General features: G+C 29.0%; 1 protein-coding gene and 1 long non-coding RNA gene across 4 annotated transcripts in view; one reads left to right on the top strand and one right to left on the bottom strand.

The window, feature by feature from the left end:
* Positions 1-19,844, top strand: part of LOC123275539 — a 134,504-nt gene that overhangs the window by 6,603 nt on the left and 108,057 nt on the right. The gene's annotated exons all lie outside the window — the stretch shown is intronic.
* On the bottom strand, positions 1,688-11,899 carry LOC123275535. 3 transcript variants are annotated; one of them, XM_044743702.1, is made up of 6 exons: positions 11,246-11,899; positions 9,575-9,805; positions 9,323-9,488; positions 8,538-8,663; positions 3,109-6,294; positions 1,688-2,615 (listed from the first exon to the last, which is right to left on the bottom strand). In XM_044743702.1, the coding sequence occupies exons 2-6, from the start codon at positions 9,760-9,762 to the stop codon at positions 1,974-1,976; spliced, it is 4,308 nt and encodes a 1,435-aa protein (XP_044599637.1). In that variant the 5' UTR covers positions 9,763-9,805; positions 11,246-11,899; the 3' UTR covers positions 1,688-1,973. The 3 variants fall into 3 exon arrangements, with proteins under 3 accessions (XP_044599637.1, XP_044599636.1, XP_044599635.1); XM_044743701.1 differs by lacking the exon at positions 11,246-11,899 and adding an exon at positions 11,025-11,100 and having other exon boundaries at positions 8,538-8,672; XM_044743700.1 differs by having other exon boundaries at positions 1,689-2,615; positions 8,538-8,672; positions 11,246-11,898.

Genomic DNA, 19,844 nt, shown 5'->3' with positions numbered 1-19,844 from the left:
AATAATATTTTTTTTATTCTATTAAATACTCTTAAAAATAAATTCAGTTATTATAATATAACAGTAATAAAGTGAGTAGAAAAAAATTAATAAGTGTTCAAACTTGTAAAAAATGAGATCCAGTTAAAAATCTTTCAGAAGTTATCTTATAAAAATCTATTGTAAATGCGAGTAAATGCAACTGTAAAAATCAAAGAGATTCGGAATACACATACATAAAAATAAATGCATATGACATTCAATTACGTACGGAATAATATTATATGAGATTTTACTTTTTTTTCTACTCTTACATCTATATATATCCGAAAAAATATTATATTAGTATTTTATAAAGTTTGTTACTATGGCCATAAATTTTAGGATACAGATCACTAATTTTTCTTTGGCAATAAGTACGATTATCAATTGGATTTGAAAAATAGTATCCGTATCCATTTTTGTTGATGGATAGAGTATCAACCTTTGAATTGATAATGAAGGCACATATTTGTACGCAATTACTAAACTTAGTAGCACAATGATTTTTTAAATATATATGAATTTTATACCATCATTAAATAATTATTTCTTTTAAGAGAGCAATTTTTTAATGCACTGGACATATTTTAAAAATTATTTTGATAAAGAGTTTAGCCAATAATATATTTAAAAAAATATGAACATTTCTTAAAACATCAACGTCTTGATTAAAAAAAAACTATTTCAAATTAATCACGGACTAAACTCTTTTGTTTCTGATTTTTTCGATCTTAAATGCTATTGATTATGGATCGTTATCAAAAAAAAGTTACATACTTGTACAAAATAAGATATTGATAATGAGTAATTGATATTGCTTATTTATAAATGATTATTACTTATTTTGATATCCTGATTTAATAATGGTAACTAAAGTACTAAAATCTTGAGTCAATGATTATGATAATGATATTTTTTCTTACTATTGTAAATCACAACAGCTTTGACTCTTTCTCTTAATTAATTTATTAAGTATAAATATTTTATACTGTCATCTTAATTCTAAGATGTTTAAAAATTTACCGAAAATTAATTTTCCAAAAAAGTCTTCGGTAAATTTCTGAACATCCCATAGAAAAATTTGATCATCAACAAAATGAAAGAAACTTTTAAGAATTCAAATCAACTAATAGACTTAAAAATTTTTAAAATAATAATGGCAAAATATTTTAAAACTCTACCGAAAAAGCATTCAGTAAAATTTGACACGATTTAAAAAAATTTAACTTTAGATATATGAATTAAAAAAAAAAAAAAAAAATTCAGATGAGAAAAAAATTCAGATCAATTGATAGATTTATAGACTTTCAAAATAATGTTAAAAAATTTATCGAACGTTGAAATTACTAAAAAAAACATTTGGTACACTGAGAAAAAAAAAATACTTTTACTCAATTAACAATTTCTTCGTTCAAGAAATTCAATGATGATCAAATATTCTATTATTATTAATTATTAATTTCTGAAGAGAAGAGCATCAATATTTATCTTTGAATAATAGATTAACAAGAGAAAAGCTTTATTTAAATTAAGTAAAAATTATTTCAATCAATTCCACAAGTTCTTGAGCTAAGAATATAAATCCTTAAAAATTTTCAAGAACATGAATTCTTGTATCAAGAAAATTTTCTTAATCAAAGTATTTTTTTTTCTCAGTGTAATTTATGTGACATTAAACTTGTCAATAACTATCAAATTAAAGTAAATGATGAAACTTAAAATCACGGGAATTACAAAATCTTAAACTTATAAAAAGGAATATTAAAAAACATACTTGAAAAAGAGAAAAAAAGGCAGTAAAAAATTACTGAGATATTGCATTAGAAAATAAATTGTAAATGCGCATTCAAGTCGACATCATTAAAAACAACCAAAGATCATATATACCAAATATTTACAACCGTAAAAAATATTTGGTAATTTTTTGAACATGGCAAATTAAATAATTTTAATTACAAATTTGAAGAAACTTCAAATAACTCAAAACATTTGATAGTACCATGAACATCGACGAGTAAAAATTTATGAAAGTCACTAGAAACACATACTTTAGCACGACAATTAGGCGGCAATCGTATTAATCCTAATAATGCTGGTCGATTTTGATTTTTATAAGTCTTTGAAATCCAATATTTTGGCATTGTTTCTTGACTTTCAGTACTATCACGTGTATCATTACCATTAATTGCATTGTTACCGTTACTTATGTCAATATCATTATCAATAGGAATACTACGATAAGTAAGAATATTATCATTATTATTTTTATTTTTATTTATGAAAATTTTTGATGTAGACGCAATCGATAAATTGGCATCCGCGGTTTGACTATTACGCAATTGTGTACCTGATAATGATTCAAAGCCAAAAGTCGGTACTGTTGAGCTTTTTACTATTCCAGTCCTACTACGCTTGATTTTTTTCTTAGAATTATCGTCCATCAAGGCAACATTCCACCAAGCCAGCTCGTCACAATTTATTGATAGTAAGATAGGAGCTCCTACTATTGATGGAGCCCAATGTAGTTGTAAAATAGAGTTTTGGTGGAGCGACAATTCTTTTGGATGAGCTTTGAATGTTTTCAAATCGAAAATCTGAAACGATAAATTATAAATGAGTAAATTGGTCAGGAAAAATAAATCAAAAAAAAAGTTTGGAAAATCCTAAAGTGCACGACTCATAATGCTCATTTAATTATGAAATATTAATAAATAACCATTTGCATTTGGTGACCTACAATTCTTCCAAAGAATTTTTAATAAAAGAATTTAACTCAATTAATGCATTTTTTTGCAAGTTACAGTGTTTCCGGAGTTTCATACATGACGGACAGGAAAATTTTTTGACCTATTTTGATGTTTTTTTCCGTTTCTATTGCACTAAATCAATTTTTGAAAAGTGTCAAATTAATCTCTATTAAATTATTTTGACAATAGTATGCAAAATATCTTGATTCCGTGAACTAACAAGACTATAATAATAAAAATAATTGCCGAAACGAGGCGAAAAAAATTTTTCGATCGTAAAGTACTCTCTGATGCTTCGCATCATGAGTCGTGCAATTATCAAATTTGATTGATTACTTACTGTAATATTGCCATCTTCCATTCCAATAGCTAAAATTTCACCATTGGGAGAAAAAGCGCAGCATGTTAATTTTTTATAGAATGTAAAGTATGTATTTTCATATTTATTCAATTTTTCTGGTACTGTAGAAACTTTAGAATTGTAATCTATTTCGTAAAAAGCCAATCGACAATCATTTGTCAAAATAGCAATCATAGTTTTTTCCAAATTTATTGCACTGTAAAGGACAACAGACCGCTGAATTTCGTATAAAATTTGTCCAGTATCTTCAGCTTGACAGATTAAATCCCACGCGGTGGTATTCATCTTCCAGATTTTAACTTTTTCATCACGTGTGATACCAACTACATACTCATCTTTGATGGTATGTAAATTAACGATGTTACCTTCTGTTCTAATTGTAATTTTTTGTTCATCAAGAATGCAATATAAAATATCATTTTGCTTACAAACAATCGCCAATTCATCATGAAATTTAATAAATTTAACATAACCCGGAAATTCTGTAAGCGATGACAATATTTCAGATATTTCGTTTGTTTCAACGTTAAACACATAAATACTATACTCGATAGTTTCTGCCTCGCGGAACCCTGTAGAATGTTTCATTGTATACAGTATTTTATTGCCTTCTGGACTTAAACTCAGTGATATTATTTGTCCTTCTAGTACGCCTGTTTCTATTTGCAATTCTTCACCATTGTACAATCCGATCTTATTCCCAATAATTTCTTGCGCAACAATATTTGATTGTTTCAATGGTTTCATAACAGCGTCAAACAACGGTCTTAAAACCGACTGCGGTAAATTTTCCGGGCAAAATGTCCAACATTGAATGGAATGTTTATCACCGCTGAGTATCAAATGACAGTCACATTCTTTGTCGTAGTAAGTATCCAGAGCAAAAGTATGCTCTGGATAATTAGCAATTGGCGTAAATCCACCCTCAATCTTTAATACAGATAACAAATTGTTATTATTGCCGATAATTACATATTTACCATCGTATGTTCCTGTAGCAACAGTAAATTGAGTATTGTCTGCAGTATACCTGCGTCTTGGTTCTGGGGAATATAAATCTCCACTAATTCCAATTCCCCATGATATTATATAACAATTTTTACGCGTTAAACAAATCAAAACTGTTTCATATTCTGTTTCGCTATCGTAGATTCTTTCTTTGAAGTATATGACAACTTTCTCTTCCGAGGAACCTTTCAAATTTCTGAACTGTGAGTATCGAGTATTGTAAATGTAATTATTGTCTCTCCAAATATAGACGAAATTAGTGCCTTCAGTATCAATTACATGCAATTGCTTGATCTTTTTAGCAAATGTCAATTTTTGAAAGTTCGTATCTTCAGCAATTGTCGTCAAATGCTTACCACTTACATCCCAAACAGAAACACTACCTTTACTTGTACAAGCAGCAAGTTTCTCGTCATCTGAGCTCAGCGCGATGTCGGTTATTACTTGGCCGTTTGTTTCGTAGGTTATTGAACTATTGTTAGTCGGCTGCTGAACAATCGGGTACCAATATGTCTGTTTATCCAACGGTGTGTGTGAATGATTATCCCAGTAATTATCATTCTTATCATCATCATCATCTTCATCATCAACAGTCAGAGGAAAGTATTTGATAACCGAATCTTTGTTTAGCGCAACAAAAAATTTTCCATTTTCTGACACTATAACCTTAACAATTTCCGAATCTTCGAGACCGTGAAATGGCGTCATTCTCTTTAGCTCGCAATCCCACAGTATAATTAAACCAGATTTTGTTCCTATCAAAATTTTATGTGGATTGTCCGTAAAATTGAGCGTAGAGTATTCCATTTTAATGTCCTCGGCTGTTGGATTGTGCATAACGAAATGCTGATGAGAATTTTTCAGGTACAGTTTAGTCTTTTGTGATTGCGCTAATGAACGGGCGGTTTTGTAGCAATAACCACGAGTGTGATGATTCAAAGCTATCTGTACCAAGTCCAGGCAATCGCGTTGACGGTGTTCCGCCAAAGTTTTCGCTTGAGCTCGTAGAAACTCTTCTAAATCAACGACATTATTTTCAGTCTCATCGTTGATGATGTGTCTGCGATATTTCTTCAAGTCTATCAGCAAATCGTTTACACCGCTGTTACGTATCTTGGCTTGGATAAAATCAAAGTTCAGGTACAGCGTGGGGAAGTCAGCGTACATACGGGCTTGATCTAGGTGGTACCCAATATACGCGTAGCTGTAATTATCTTGCGGTAAATTTGAGTAATCTTTTTTGCAATAATCGTAATACTTGTTAACGAAATCGCGATGCATTAATCGCAATTTTTGGGAGTCTCTTCTGTTGATTCGATTGCGTAGGTGGGAAAGCAGCAGATCGTGTACGCCGTAGATTAATGATTTCAAATCAGCGTTCCAGTATTTTACAATAAGCGATTTTTTGTGCAAACTGGTCATTATATCGTCAACATCGAACGCCGATTTGTTCCAATAAACTCCAAGCGTTTTTGACATTATGTTTATGTCTTCGCTGAAAATAGCCAAACTTTCGTAAAGTTTCCGCTGATCCTCTGACAAACGATTGATACAGATGTCAAACGTGGTTGATTGGAAGTTCAAAAACTTCTGTATCACGGAGTTTGATGAATCCAACTTTCGCAGCACTTCTAAGTAATGTTTCCAGCGGCTGCTGTTTGTCTTCATGTCTTCTTTGTAACCAGCGAATTGCGCTGCAAACATGTCGACCATTATTGGCATGCCTTTGCAGGCGTTGTGAAAGTCTTTAGCCTCGGGAGGCAGTAATTCGACTTGTGTATCCAAAGCCCGGGCGAATAATTCCAAACTCTCTGTTTCCGTGAATCCACTCATTGTTATTATAGTGGCGACTCTATCATTGTAATTTGGTGGAAGTATTTCGGTGTCGGTTGTTATTATCAACGTCTTGCAGTCGAAGTTGAACGCTTCGATTATTTTTTGGTCATATGCGTCGTCAAGTATCAGCAATGAGTCGCGGTGTGATGGAGTGCTAAAGTGTCGCTTCAACATCCACCGCATTTCACCTTGCAGTTTTCCGATGTTCAATGATACGTTGCGGTTTTCAATTGTATCATACAGCTGCTGAAGTTGATTTAAAATCTCGTCTTCCACGGAGTTTATGCCTTCAGAGCCAAATTTTATCCAGTGAATTTTGTTCTAAAAAATTAAATTTATTAAGGTAAAAGTAAATTAAATTAAAGTAAAGTAAAAGTAAATTATTAACACTATAAGAGACAAAGCTATTTCATTTTTTTTAGGCAATCAAATATCAATATCGTTGAATTTTGTTTGTGGTAATGTCTCAAGTAATGTTTTTACTAATCAATTTCTTCTTTTAAAATGATAATCAGTGATATTTAATAATTAATTTTAAATAATTAAAGAGAGTATCAGGATACACCAATTATTGGCAGGTTAAAAAACTGATTGATCTAATTATTGACATACTTTAGCCCCAATTATTGACACCTATACTGCGCATGCGTCAAATCATCCGTTTATTGTTATTTATCGAAACTTATTATTAAGTAATCAATATTATTAAAATTTATTAATAATAATTTTCATAATGATTAATTACTATTAAAAATATAAAAATTAATTAAAAAAAAATTTTTTTAATCAGAAGAGTTCAAACTCTTACAGTAAATTTTTTTAGTGATTTTTTTTTGATTCAACTTAAAAATTACGAACTAGTTATTGACACCCATTATTAAAATATTATAAAGCATACAATTAATTTCAATTATTCAATTTCATAAATTTTTTATAGATTGTTAATTAAAAAAACAAAAAGATCATATAATTAGATGAAGAAATTAATTTAAACTCGGCATTTAAAAAAATATATGCTTTTCTAACCAAAGTTGTTAAGAAAATAGATGCTCGTAACCCGGGAAAAAAAGTTTAGATCTGCTTTGATCAAATCAGATCAAATTCATCAGATCTGAGCAGATCTGTATTTTGGCCAGATCTATCCAGATCGAATCTGATCTATTCAGATCTGGTTCGATTGAAACAGAATCAATTTATAAAGAAGTTTATAAAATAAAAAATAATAGTAAAATTTATTTTATTTCTACTTAAAAATTAGAAATCATGTATTTTATATCAATTTTCTGTGATTTAAAGTCGAATTATCGTTGAAAAACAATTTGCGATGTTGGGGATTTGAACCTGAGGCCTCCTGCATGTCAGTCCCAGAGCGTACCATTCAGCTACTAGAAGTACCTGACTGAGTTACTCTTCAGATAATAGCGTAGGCGCTGTATTATCTTTTCGTAAAATTTTGAGGTCGATGTACAAAATATGATTACTTTATGAATTTTGACCCGCTGAAACCGAATATCGCAGTCATTTTTGCGAAATCCTGGGCCATCTATTGTTTATAGCCATTTGTTTAAACAATTATTTGAGAAATCATTTTTTTTTTGAGATCTGATATTTTTTTTTAATATTTTAGGCAATTTTGAGATAAAAATTACTTTTATAAAATTGGCCGTAAGTTGATAGTTTCTGAGTTATAAATTTTTGAAAATTGAAAATTCTTGATCTTCAACAATTTTGATGATTAATTACAAATAAATGAATTACTTAACACCAGGTTTCATGCACGTGATTGTAAAGAAGAATACTGAAAGTTTCTATTGAAATAATAACATCTGGTTATAATTTGAATTAAATAAATCAAAACGTGATCAAAGTTGGTGCATTTGTAAGAGCTATTTATTAGAGCATAAAGTATAAAAAGTCGTACCTAAGTAGATCTACCCATATCATCTTTATGATTACATATATTCATCAAGCTTGATCTGATTTGATCTAACTTGATCTGATTATATCTAAACTTTTTTTCCCGCGTAATAATCAGATTAAATTAGATTTACATAGATCAAGTCAGATCTATTTATATTTAATTTTGATCAAACTTGATCTGGATTAGTCTAATTTGATCTGACCGGATCTAGTTTGATCAGATTAGATCTATTCATATCTACTTTTCAATTTTATTTTGATCAAACTTGATCTGGTTTGATCTAAGCAGATAAAATTATATCTGTCCATATCTACTTAGATTTAAATTTAGATCAAATCTGATCTGCTCAGATCAAATTTGATCAGAGCAGATCTAAACTTTTTTTCCCGGGAAGCTGGTTTGATGAACTGGTGCTTACTTTATTTTTTTTTAATAATTAATATTTTGAACTGACAGTGATTTTTTCAATTTTTTAATTAATTAGAATTTAATAAAAATTTATATGATAGTTATTCTTATTACCGATAGTTAAATATATTTAAAAATAATTCAGTGTGTCAATATTTAGACCCCTGTCAATAATTGGGGCTTTTACCTTAGTTATAAAATTGTTTTATTTTTAGTTTATTTTTTTATTACTTACGTTAAAATATTCAGCTCGTATTTCTTCTGTCAGAGTCGAAGCTGTCAATCGGGTTCTTCCGTATCCTTTCATTCCATGTAAAACAACATAACGCCCTGGTGATAATTCTCTGAACGCGTTTTTGAGCTGTTGTACCTGTAATTTATTTTTATTAATTTAAAAAAACTTAATTAATAATTAAAATTCATTTATTTAAAGGATTTTTTTGAGATATTTAATTACTACGGGCTGGCAGTTTTTTCAATTCTTAAATTTTACTTACAAAAATTATTTTTCCAAATAGGTGGCAAAGAAAAAAAATTTAATTAATTTTTTTTATATCTTTATTTATTTATTTATTTATTATTTAATTTCAATGCCAAGGCAGTATAGCCAAATGGTAAAAGTATACAAAAAGAATTACAATAAAAGTACACGTATGAATAATGAAGATACAAAATTTCAAAAATTTTAGATATTAAGAAATAATCGTTTTTCTTAAATTTGGAATATAGTTATGAAAAATACAGAAAGTATAAATTTGAGTATAAAAATTGAAAATTAAAAATTAAAGAGTTAAACTCAGTGGTACAAATTATAAAAGATGATAATCTAATGATATCAATAAACTTGTTAAAAAATTTTTTTAATTTACTTGAAAATTTTTTTTATCGAAGAATTTCTTAAAATATAATTAACATTTTATTCTGAGTCACAGTTTGCGTAATTCAACTTATATTTTTTCGGATCTATGAAAATCACCGGATATTTTTTTGCAATTGTCATAAATTTATGTCAAGTTTTACCTTCTCGGCTCTGTCCACTGTAAGTGAGGGAATGATAGGTAATATAGGCGAAGTACAAGTCCTCGACTCTTCTCTGTTCGATGTCATTTTCAGCATTTCGTCACTCAGCCAAGAGTAGTGTTTTTTTAGCGCTTGAAAAAAAGCATCAAACGAACGTGAACCCCGGCTATAATATAAATCAATAGTAATAATTATTATAATTATAAATTACAATTTATGAATAGTGAATTCATTTTTAATGAATATACATACTGTGGTAAAATACTAAGCAAGAGAGTTGCTTTCGTTATTCCAGTAGTTTCTCTATTAATATTAATTAAATCCTCAGGTGTTAAAATTCCGTTGCCCTGTAGGAATTCTAAGATGCCATTATCAACGTCAATGTCAGTTATTATTTTTTCATGAAGCTTTTCTAAAATTTTTTTGTGTTTTTGTTCCATTGCTTGTTCATTATTTATATTCGGGTGTTAGTTATTCCCACAACTGAAAACAAATTAATTAATTATTATTTTTCATCAGATTCAAATCATTTCAATTTTTATCAAAAAATTTTTTTAGGATTACATTTTAGAGTTTAAATAAAATAGTTGGAATATTAATTTTGTATTATAATTAATTTAAAGTTTAAAAATTAATCAGGTTAATTTTTTTTTTTAATTCAATAAAAATAAATAATTACTCTGATTAGCAGTCAAAAAAAAAAATAAAATTATTCCTCGATAATTTCTTCATAAAAAAATTTTATTTGAAAGATAAGACGGAGTCACAGGTACTTTTAATAGTAAATAAATAGCTAAGTGAATTTGTATTCATAAAAAAATTTCATATTAAACTCATGTTTATAAATAGAATGTAACCCAAATAAGATAAAAAAAATTAAGAGTTAATATTATAAAGCGATGAGAGAAAAATAAATGATATTGTATTATCTATAAGGAATTACAGAGCTCTGATGGAAATTAAAGACAGAATCAAAGAATGCCGGTTGGTTTTTTAATCATATTGTCGTGTGCCACCAGAATTCGTCCATCTATATACATACATATGTACATCTAATTCTGTATCTATATGTTACATAGCTTAGTATGAGTGATAATAATGCTTGAACAGTCAGTGTATTCTGCTTTACCCCTCTAGTTATACGTATTACTCATACATATACATTTATACACGTGCAACTGGGCATAGACAAGTCGTAAACTCAGCCAGTCCACAGCATGGTGTATTAAATTTAATATAATACATATTCACGCTATTATAGAACTACCAGCGAATTTCATAAAAAATTAAGCATAAAAAGTTATCTGAAAATGATTTATTAATTTATTAATTATTAGTTATTATTAATGACTGAAATAATTATTTTTCATGCTAAAAATATTTTTTACTCTAAAATAAAATTATTTTAAAAAATTTTTTTTTACTCCAAAGTAAAATTATTTTAATTGTTAATAAAAAGTTTAAAGAACTCTAGTAAAAAATTATTGAATTAATTTACAATAAGAATAAATTTCACTGATTGAAATAAAATTCAATGTCAGGTGTCTGACAATTTTTACGGTCAATCTTTACTAACATGATCAAAAACATCACTTAAAATAAAAAGCGAATCCTTTTTTTTTTTTTCAGTGATAACTCGTTTTCATATATTTGTATACACTTTTCAGTGACACCGACACACAAACAAAATCTCATGATATACCTTTTTAAATTCAGCATTGACTTTTCTGATGAAATCAATTTTCACAACAAAAGTATCAATTTTTAATTGATAAAAATTGAAAAAACAATTTAAAATTTACTATTTTTCATTGCAATTAAATAATTCAACACTCTAAAAAAGAATAAAATATATTTAAAATAATAAAAATAAGAAATAATAACATTAATTATAAGATAAATTGATAAAAATATTGTACTCACAATAATGCGTGTAAATTCGCAAATCAGTCTTTGTTTAAAGACCTACAATAAAATTAGTTAAATGTTAGTTGTCATGAAGCAAGAATAAACAGGGACGTACAGTACGCACAGCACCACTTACACAATCCAACTGAAAACTCAATCGAACTCGCGCAGCTATGGCCTGACTAAGCCCCCACTTCTGTCAGTTAACACACAATTCCTATTTCCCCACTTTTGGATCAGTCTGTCAAGTTTTACACGTGCACGTGTGTAGTGCATTTTATATATTCAATTTAAATATATATCTATACCAAATTATGCTTTGAATCTTATCTTAAAGCTCATACCTATACAATTGCGGTTGGGATGAATCTTAATTCTTTACGGTGTTGCCAAGGCAGTGTTTTCACTATTGTTGTCAAGCACTTTGCTCTACACTACGGCCTAAAAATCTTTTTCATTTTTTGGAGTAAAAAATTTGTCTCATTCTTTCCAAGTGATTTATACGATTTTTTGTGACTAGTTTCCTGGTATCAATATCAATACAAGAATAAATAAAACCAGAAAACGGTGTCCTTGTTCTGAGGGTTAGTCATTTTCATCGCCTTGGTCGCTGGAACGTCAGTTCACTAGATATTTATTAAATCTGTTGAATTCAGAAAAAAAATGCGATTTTTATCTAAAAAAAATTTTTTTCACTTTTTTTTGTTAAAAAAAAATTAATTAGGTCGATGGGACTTTATTTGTTTTTTAAATAATTTTTAATCAGGCTTTAAGTATGATTTCATTAGCTACGGTCCTGGTACAGGAGCATTACATTGCAAATTATAGCATGAAACTATAGCTGAGCGAAAGTATAGAGTAAGGACAATCTAATCATTCGGACCTCGTTGATAGCGAGTTCCAGTTGAAGGGGTAGATGGCAGCATAAGGACTGTTTTACGCTTAAGTTGCTGATTTTAGTTTTTTAGCAGGAAAATGTAGGTAAAAAGGTAGACCAGAATTTTTGGTTTTTCTTCTGAAGAAATAAAAAAATTTATAAGGAAAGGACGAGTAAAAAGAATATGTTAATTTAAAAATGAAATAACAAATATATATTATAATCATATCTATTCTTAACTTTGGCTATTAATTTTTTGGGTAATTGAAGTTTATAATTAAAGTAAAATAAAAATAAAAACAAAGAAATTCTTCTTCAAAATTAAAAAAAAAAAAAAAAGTCAACATTATCCGTTTTGCCCTACCAGGGCGGGCAAAACGAATACTGATTGGAAAATACATGTTAATCAAAACAATCGTCGCAAAAATATAAACAGCGTCCCGAATATAAAGAAAAAAATTAAATCTGCATCGTCTTTAACAACATTAAAATAATCACTGTATACTTACGATTTAAAATTTTAATTTTTTTCTTAAATTTCAATATTTATTAAAAAAAAATCTCACAAGTGGGCAAAACCAATGCTTTATTGATAACGGTAAGTGTAGTCACAAAATAGATTGATAGATTGCAGTCTAAAATGTTTCTATCGACCGACCAGCGATTTAAAACGATTATTCATTTTACCCGCCCTCTCCGTCTTGCCCGTCCATCCCCTAAGGGTTATAAAAATCGCTCGTTGCCAGGGTAGTCGAATTTTATAAAAATTAGGCTATTTTGTTAAGTTGAATATTAGTTAGTTGTATGTATAATAAATGTCATTTTTTAGAAAAAAAAATTTTTTTAAATAATACAAAATTAAATTAAGAGAAATTTCTCGATTTTTAGAATTTTTTAATAACTAAATGACACACAAAAAAGAAAAATATTAGAATTATATTATAAATAGTAATAAGCGTCGCTTCGTATGAAAAACTAGAAAAATTGCAGTTTAAAATAACATTTTCGTAAATTCAAACTTTGAATATTAATTTTCAGAGCTTTCAATGTAATATTTACATTTTACAATGTAATTCTTACAAAATCTGTAATAATTACAATCTGAAACTGTAATTTTTCCAGTTTTTATTATAAAGCGCCACGTTACATTATATAATGTAATTTTTCCCTTTTTATTTTTCCCGTGTATGATTAATAAATTTAGAAAAAAAAATTAACTCGCAAAAATTGTAAGAAACTATAAATATAATTTATTAAAAATAATTTTTTATAACTAATTTATTCCTCAAATAAAATGATATAAATCATCAAATGTTTGCTAATTTTTTTGTAATTAATAGTATATTGCACCCCTAGGGAAGTAAAGTAAGAAAGGTCTCAGATCACACGCAATTGTCGCAAAGCCGAGGCGAAGCCGAGGTCAACAAAACAAACATGTGATCTGAGACTTTCTTATTTACTTCCCGAGGAGTGGAAAAAAAGGGAAAAAAAAAATGTATATTTATCATATTATTAAGCATACTTTTAATCAGCTGATTTTATTTGTTGGTATAAAATTTACAAATAAAACTAAAAAAATATTTTCTAGTTAATAAGTTTAAAAAAATATTAAACGAAACAATAAAAACGATAAATTAAAAAATTTATTGACTTTAACTTTGTTTGTTGGCCGTTATTGGTGTACTCTTGGCAGGTGAAATTACATCACTGGATATTGTAGTTTTAATATCGGGGCTTATCAAAAATTTTGATCCATCATAAATGGAATATACTGACCAGCAGACAATTCGAACTGCTTGAAAAACAATATATTACGGCTGGACGTTGCATTGTCCTGCATATACAATCGCTTTGTTTCACGTTTAATTTTCGTTTGAAAATCCTGTGATATTAAAAAGTTGGCTCCTATCCGTGATTGCTGGGATTGCTCGTGCTGTACTCTGTATGGCATATAGTTGAGTACGCACTGGTACTATTCTACCTTGTATACGCATAAACTAAAAGCACATCGTCCCTACACATTTACACACGCATACACACCCACGGAGATCAGCGGCGTTATGTGTATAGCTGGACATTGGATACCGGTATTTGCGATGCAAATTCGATTACATTAGAAATAGCAATTGGACATCGGAATCGGAGCATTAACGTTGAGCCTCTCTGTCTCCTCGATCAATTAATTTGTCCTATATGCTGCTGGAGGTTTAACATATTACCGAACCAGACTGCCGAAGGATTTGTGCATCAAGGAAAATAGTACTTTGTTCCATATTGATCACGAGGATGAGTGAAATAGAATTTGATCTCAAAGGATCACTTTACTATGTTGGAATTTTGATAATTTCAACAATGTTTCAGTTTTATATATATATAGACACTAAAGAGATGCCGAGAATAATTTCAGGATGAAATGCGATTTTTGAGGTTCTTGACACTGGGACGAAAAGTTATAATAAAAAGTCGATTTTTTGTAAAGCCCAAATTAATCATATACTGATGAAAAAATTATCTTAATTACAGAGAAAAATTGTTGAACCAAAAACATAATTTTGAAGAGTTTAATTATCTTGAATGAAGTGAAAAAATTCTTGAATGAAATAAAATTTATTTGAATCAAGAATAATTTCTTAGATCAAGAATATTTCTCTTGAATCAAGTAGTTTTTTTTTAATATCAGACTTTTGAAAAAAAATGATTAGCTATATCAGAGAAATTACATTTTTAATATCCATGATTACTTGTACAACATTAACAATCGTACACGGAGAGAAATTTATAGGAACCTTTCTAAAAATTATGGGAATGGTTCCTATAATAAAATGATCATTATAGGTATCAATCCTATGCTTATTATGGGAACCATACCCATAGTTTATTGGAAATATTCCTATACAATAATGGAATAGCTTCAATATATTATGGGAATGGTTCCTATAATATCATAGGAATGGTTCCTATAATATTGTAGGAATGGTTCCTATAATATTATGGGAATGACGCACATAATAATAGAAAAATTTTTATGTTCATACTAATGAAGCAATCACATCAAAAATATAAAGTAATTATTACATATTTTTTTGCTAATAAATTTTTTTTTTGTAAATAAAAATTGATCTTTCACTAGAGTGAAAAAATTTCTTTTTCATAATTTTTATTCACGTGTGTACTTAATCTTAAATTGTTTATTCCAACTCAGTTATTATTGTGTTAGATAATATTGAAAAATATTGTAGCAATTCTAAAGTTTCTCTAATAAAAAGGATATTTTCTCACTATACAATTAGAGGAGCAAAGTAGATGTGGAAAGTCATTGTTTATTTTTACAATTTCATTTTATTTTTAAAACAAATTATTTATTTACAATACATACGTTGAATATTTATTTAATACACCGTTTGTGTATGTAACTTTTATTATTTATATGAACAATATTAATTATTTTACATATTTCAAATGATGTTATTGAGAAGCAAGTACAATTATCGAAATTACTAATAATTTCAAATGCTTCAAAGTCATCGAAGTCACAAATAACTTGAGTTATGATAAATATCTCAATATTATTAGGCATTATCACTATAATATTATGAGAATGGTTCCCATAATATTATAGGAATGGTTCCTATAATATTATAGTAATGGTTCCTATAATATTATAGAAACTATTCCTATATATTATGGGAACCATGCCGATATTACAGTTATAATGATAGGTATCGTTCCTATAATTATAGGACCCATTCCCATAATTATAGTAGCATTTCCCAAAAATTATAGGTATAATTCCCATAATTTAAGTAATCGCTCCTAAAATTGTATAGGAAAACATTTCATTAAAATTATAGGAATGATTTCCAAATTTTTCTCTCCGTGTAGTAGTTAATTATAATGTAAATGTCATTAAATCTAGTGCCATAATTAGTTATTTCAATTATACCACCGTGTACATAATAATAAAAAAAGTAAGCATCGTTGAAAGAATGACATTAACGCTACCGTATGATTTACACGTTCGTGTATAATCAGTAATCAGGTATGATGCATTTATCTTTAGATTTGCATGTTGCGTGCAAAGATAATGTCTCCGACACGGGATTTAATACAAAAACCTGCTGATATAATGTCTTACAAGACACTTTTTGATGGGATTTTTACTACTTTCTGTATTCTATATGCAGTAAGCATAGTCGAGACCGCATGTAGTAACTATTACGTCGGCGCTTAAGGAATTCCGTAATTGGAATAATCACTTACCGACAATGTCTTTAATGTTTTAGATGTTCCATATTTGTCGCACTTAAACATACAAATGTAATCTAATAAGAATAAGTAATAAGCAATGAGTTTACTTGCAGGTACTTTTAATTTATTCAGTGATGTATTGCGCCTTTTCTTGGATTTATTCACCCGTTTTGCACAAAAATATCCGTATAGCTGTATGGAGAATCGCACGTTGAAAGTGCGTCGCGTGCTTTTACCTCATAATCTCTTTTGTTTAATCCTATCTCTTTCCAGTATTTACGATATAGCAGACAATACCTCGTTTTTCTCGGCAAACAGTTGTTATCTTTCATTTTGTTTACTTCTTACTATATCCATCGTTTCGTGCTGTTCCTACTGAAGATTCATGTACATACGCTTTTTAACGGTAACATAAATTATTATTTTCTTTCACGCAATTTATTTGAATTTCATGTATGACAACTTTATTACTTCCTGAAAGGAATTTTGTTATCGAACTTTAGGTCATTTAATTAAACACTTATGCGCAATCCATTGCTTTTGACAAATGTAATTATTTATTATTTGAGCAGGATAAGATTTACTTATCGTTTGAATTCTTTTAAATTGGAAAGGTAAAACAAGGGTCAGAACTATCCATATTCCAACGATTAGTAAGAATATTTCCTAAAAAAATTTATATCTGATGACAATTAAATACTTTACTTTATTACCTGATATGCTCAAAGCATAATTAATAAATAAAAAAAAATTAAAAATTGTTCTGTCTGCTTTTTAGTAGAATTGCGATAGAATTTGGATAAGAAAAAAAAATTTCTGAATTTTTGGGAGGTTTTAGTAATCTACTTCTCTTTACATCATATTTTTCTCTATGATATTATTTGTAATTCGAATGGAATTGAAGAATAAATTTTATATAACTATCCAGATTTATTTTGATATATGGGTGATTCTCTGCAAGGACGTCTTAAATCTGTGCAAAATTGTCCGACCAGATTATTTTTGATTTTATTAGAAAAAAAATTAACAAGGGCTATAAAACTATCAACTTAATCATAATAAATAAACAGCCAAATTAATTTTTGTTTTTTCGATATTTGTGTTTCTTTTGCCATATAACATGACAGGGGACTGTTTGCGAGGGGACTGTTTTTTTTTTTTTATTAAATTGAGAAAAATCAAGCAAACTATTTCAATGCATTCAACTTTTCAAGTTCTCAATGAATGTTTACATTAATTAGAATGATATTAAGACTTATGAATCCAATTTTATAAATAAATTATAAATAAAAATAGTTGCCAGGGGACTGAGTTTTGAAGTGGCCCAGACACATATTTCCAGCATAAACGGTGCTTTGACACTAAATAAAATGGCGATAAAGCGCTAACAGCCCTATGGTTATTAACTTAAGGCTAGTTAGATCCTTATAAACCTTACAAAAGGTAAAATAACACGCTGGATTTTTTTTTTTGTCTTTGAACTTCTGGCAGGGGACTGTTCTTAAAATGCCTGGGACAAACTTTGGTTTAATGAATTTAATGAAACAAATTAATTTTCGGTACTTTTTATTTAAGAAGATTGTTAGTTAACTAATTAAGTTTATAAACATTATGGACCAAACTATATATGATGAACGAATAACTTAAAATTTAATCTTAAAGTTTTAATTTTGGGAATGGGACAGCCCAGGTGACTGTTATTTCGGTGGTTTACAAATTTATAGCAAAAAAACCAAAATTTATTTCATTTTAGTTTTCAATGCTCCAAATAGAAATGTTTTTTTACTTTCGTAACAAATTTTTTTTAGTAACAAAATAACAATTTTTCCAATAAAAAAATGCCTGGGACAGCGAAAAACATCCTTACAGAGAATCACCCATATAAATAAATAAATAATGGAAATCAATAGTTGAATTAAGTCGTAAAAAGTAAAATTAAATTGATAAATTTTTGCCATCAAAACATGATGATTTCCAATTTCGCAATAACGAGACTTGTCAAGACAGTTATATACCCTGGTGTGTGATGATATCTGTTCATTATATTATGCATAATGTGAATATTACATGAATGATGGTGGATGGTGGATGCTTGGAATGGATTCGATGGACATTATCAAGAGAAATACTAGATAGATTCCAAGCACCAATAGATACTTCAAACGGGCCTATCAGCCGACACGTTCAGGAATGGCAATCACGTTGATAGGATGGTAATACAATTATCACCTGGACAAGAGAGAAGAGGATCCTCGATAGTGCTGCTACGCGTATAATTAGTGTTCGAAATGGAGTGCAAGCGCAAGTGAGAAGTGAGAACAGAACAACCGAGCTGATTTTAGCCCTCTGCTTGCATCGGACGAGTGAGTGAGAGTACTGTAAAGGGTGCAGAATTTCAAGTATAATGTCATGCAAATATACCTCATCACTCGGTCCACCAGGAATACTATATAGCTAATGCAGTATGTAGTGCAGTAACAACTCTGCGTCGGTACAGTACTTGCAGGAGTAGTAGTCCTGATAGTTATAATAGTAATAGTAACAGCAATAGTAATAGCGCTGGGAAATACGAGTGAGCATGTTAATCCGCTAATGCACCGCTGCCAACGTAATATTAGATTCCGCGAGATGTGGGCTGCGTTGTTTAATTTACGCGACACTCCATACTCTATACTCTCTACCCAGTTAGTTCTCTTGTATATTATCACAATCACAATCTATAATAGTGATTGTGACTGTGATTACTAAACGAGATCTAATCTACATTCAATATAAATAAAACCGAAAAACTCACAAAACGCAATCCATAATCCCCTTCCAGTTCCATTAAAGTTGTTTTGGGTGGTTTGATTGTTCTAATGGAAGATTGATGTCGCAACATAGAGTTAGAGGCTAAAAAATATTGAATGAAAGTATTAAAAAAAAATTCCTGTCGATATTGAGTATACATTGGGTATGCTTTTATGAGATTTGTGTACCAAAGCAGCGATGTACAGACGAGACTCGGTTAACGAGTTTAATCGGTTTTATAGAGGGACCTCAGGCAATGACAACGTCCCCAAACTGCCCGTCACGGGTCCACCAGAGAGACCGGAAAGGTATAGAGCAATAATAACCGATAAATTATCACGTACGTGTCTATATTTTCGTTAGATTTTGACTGATTGAAAACTTTGTTGTATTTAGAATTGTGGGTTAGAATATTTTTTAATCTTTTTTTATTTTATTATTATTTCTTTATAAAGTAAAAAATTTATTTTTTTCAATGTAAAAATATGTATCCATTGTAATGCAATAACTCCATTGAATTGGCAATCACCGAGGTCTATTCAAACTAGCGGCTTATTATCTTTTCTATGTGTGGTTCTGCGTTATCGTCAAATCAATAAGTTTTGTTTCTCTGGACATATTAAATCCCTCTGGCATTTATTATGTTTGCATTTACAAACCGATAATAAAACCGAGTGAATAAAAAGACAGAAAAAGTAT

This window comes from Cotesia glomerata, linkage group LG2 (assembly GCF_020080835.1).
Source record: "Cotesia glomerata isolate CgM1 linkage group LG2, MPM_Cglom_v2.3, whole genome shotgun sequence".
NCBI lineage: Eukaryota > Metazoa > Arthropoda > Insecta > Hymenoptera > Braconidae > Cotesia > Cotesia glomerata.
The sequence above is the reverse complement of the archived record's forward strand: the minus strand, read 5'-3'. Positions and strand labels throughout refer to the sequence as shown.

Bases quoted from the DNA above. Each gene is read 5' to 3' on its own strand.
- LOC123275535 (XM_044743700.1), bottom strand. From the start codon at position 9,762: ATGGAACAAAAACACAAAAAAATTTTAGAAAAGCTTCATGAAAAAATA. The intron at 8,673-9,322 runs GTAAAACTTGAC...AATAAATTACAG, and splicing joins CAGTGGACAGAGCCGAGAAG to GTACAACAGCTCAAAAACGC. The intron at 2,616-3,108 runs GTAAGTAATCAA...TTATCGTTTCAG, and splicing joins TGGAAGATGGCAATATTACA to ATTTTCGATTTGAAAACATT.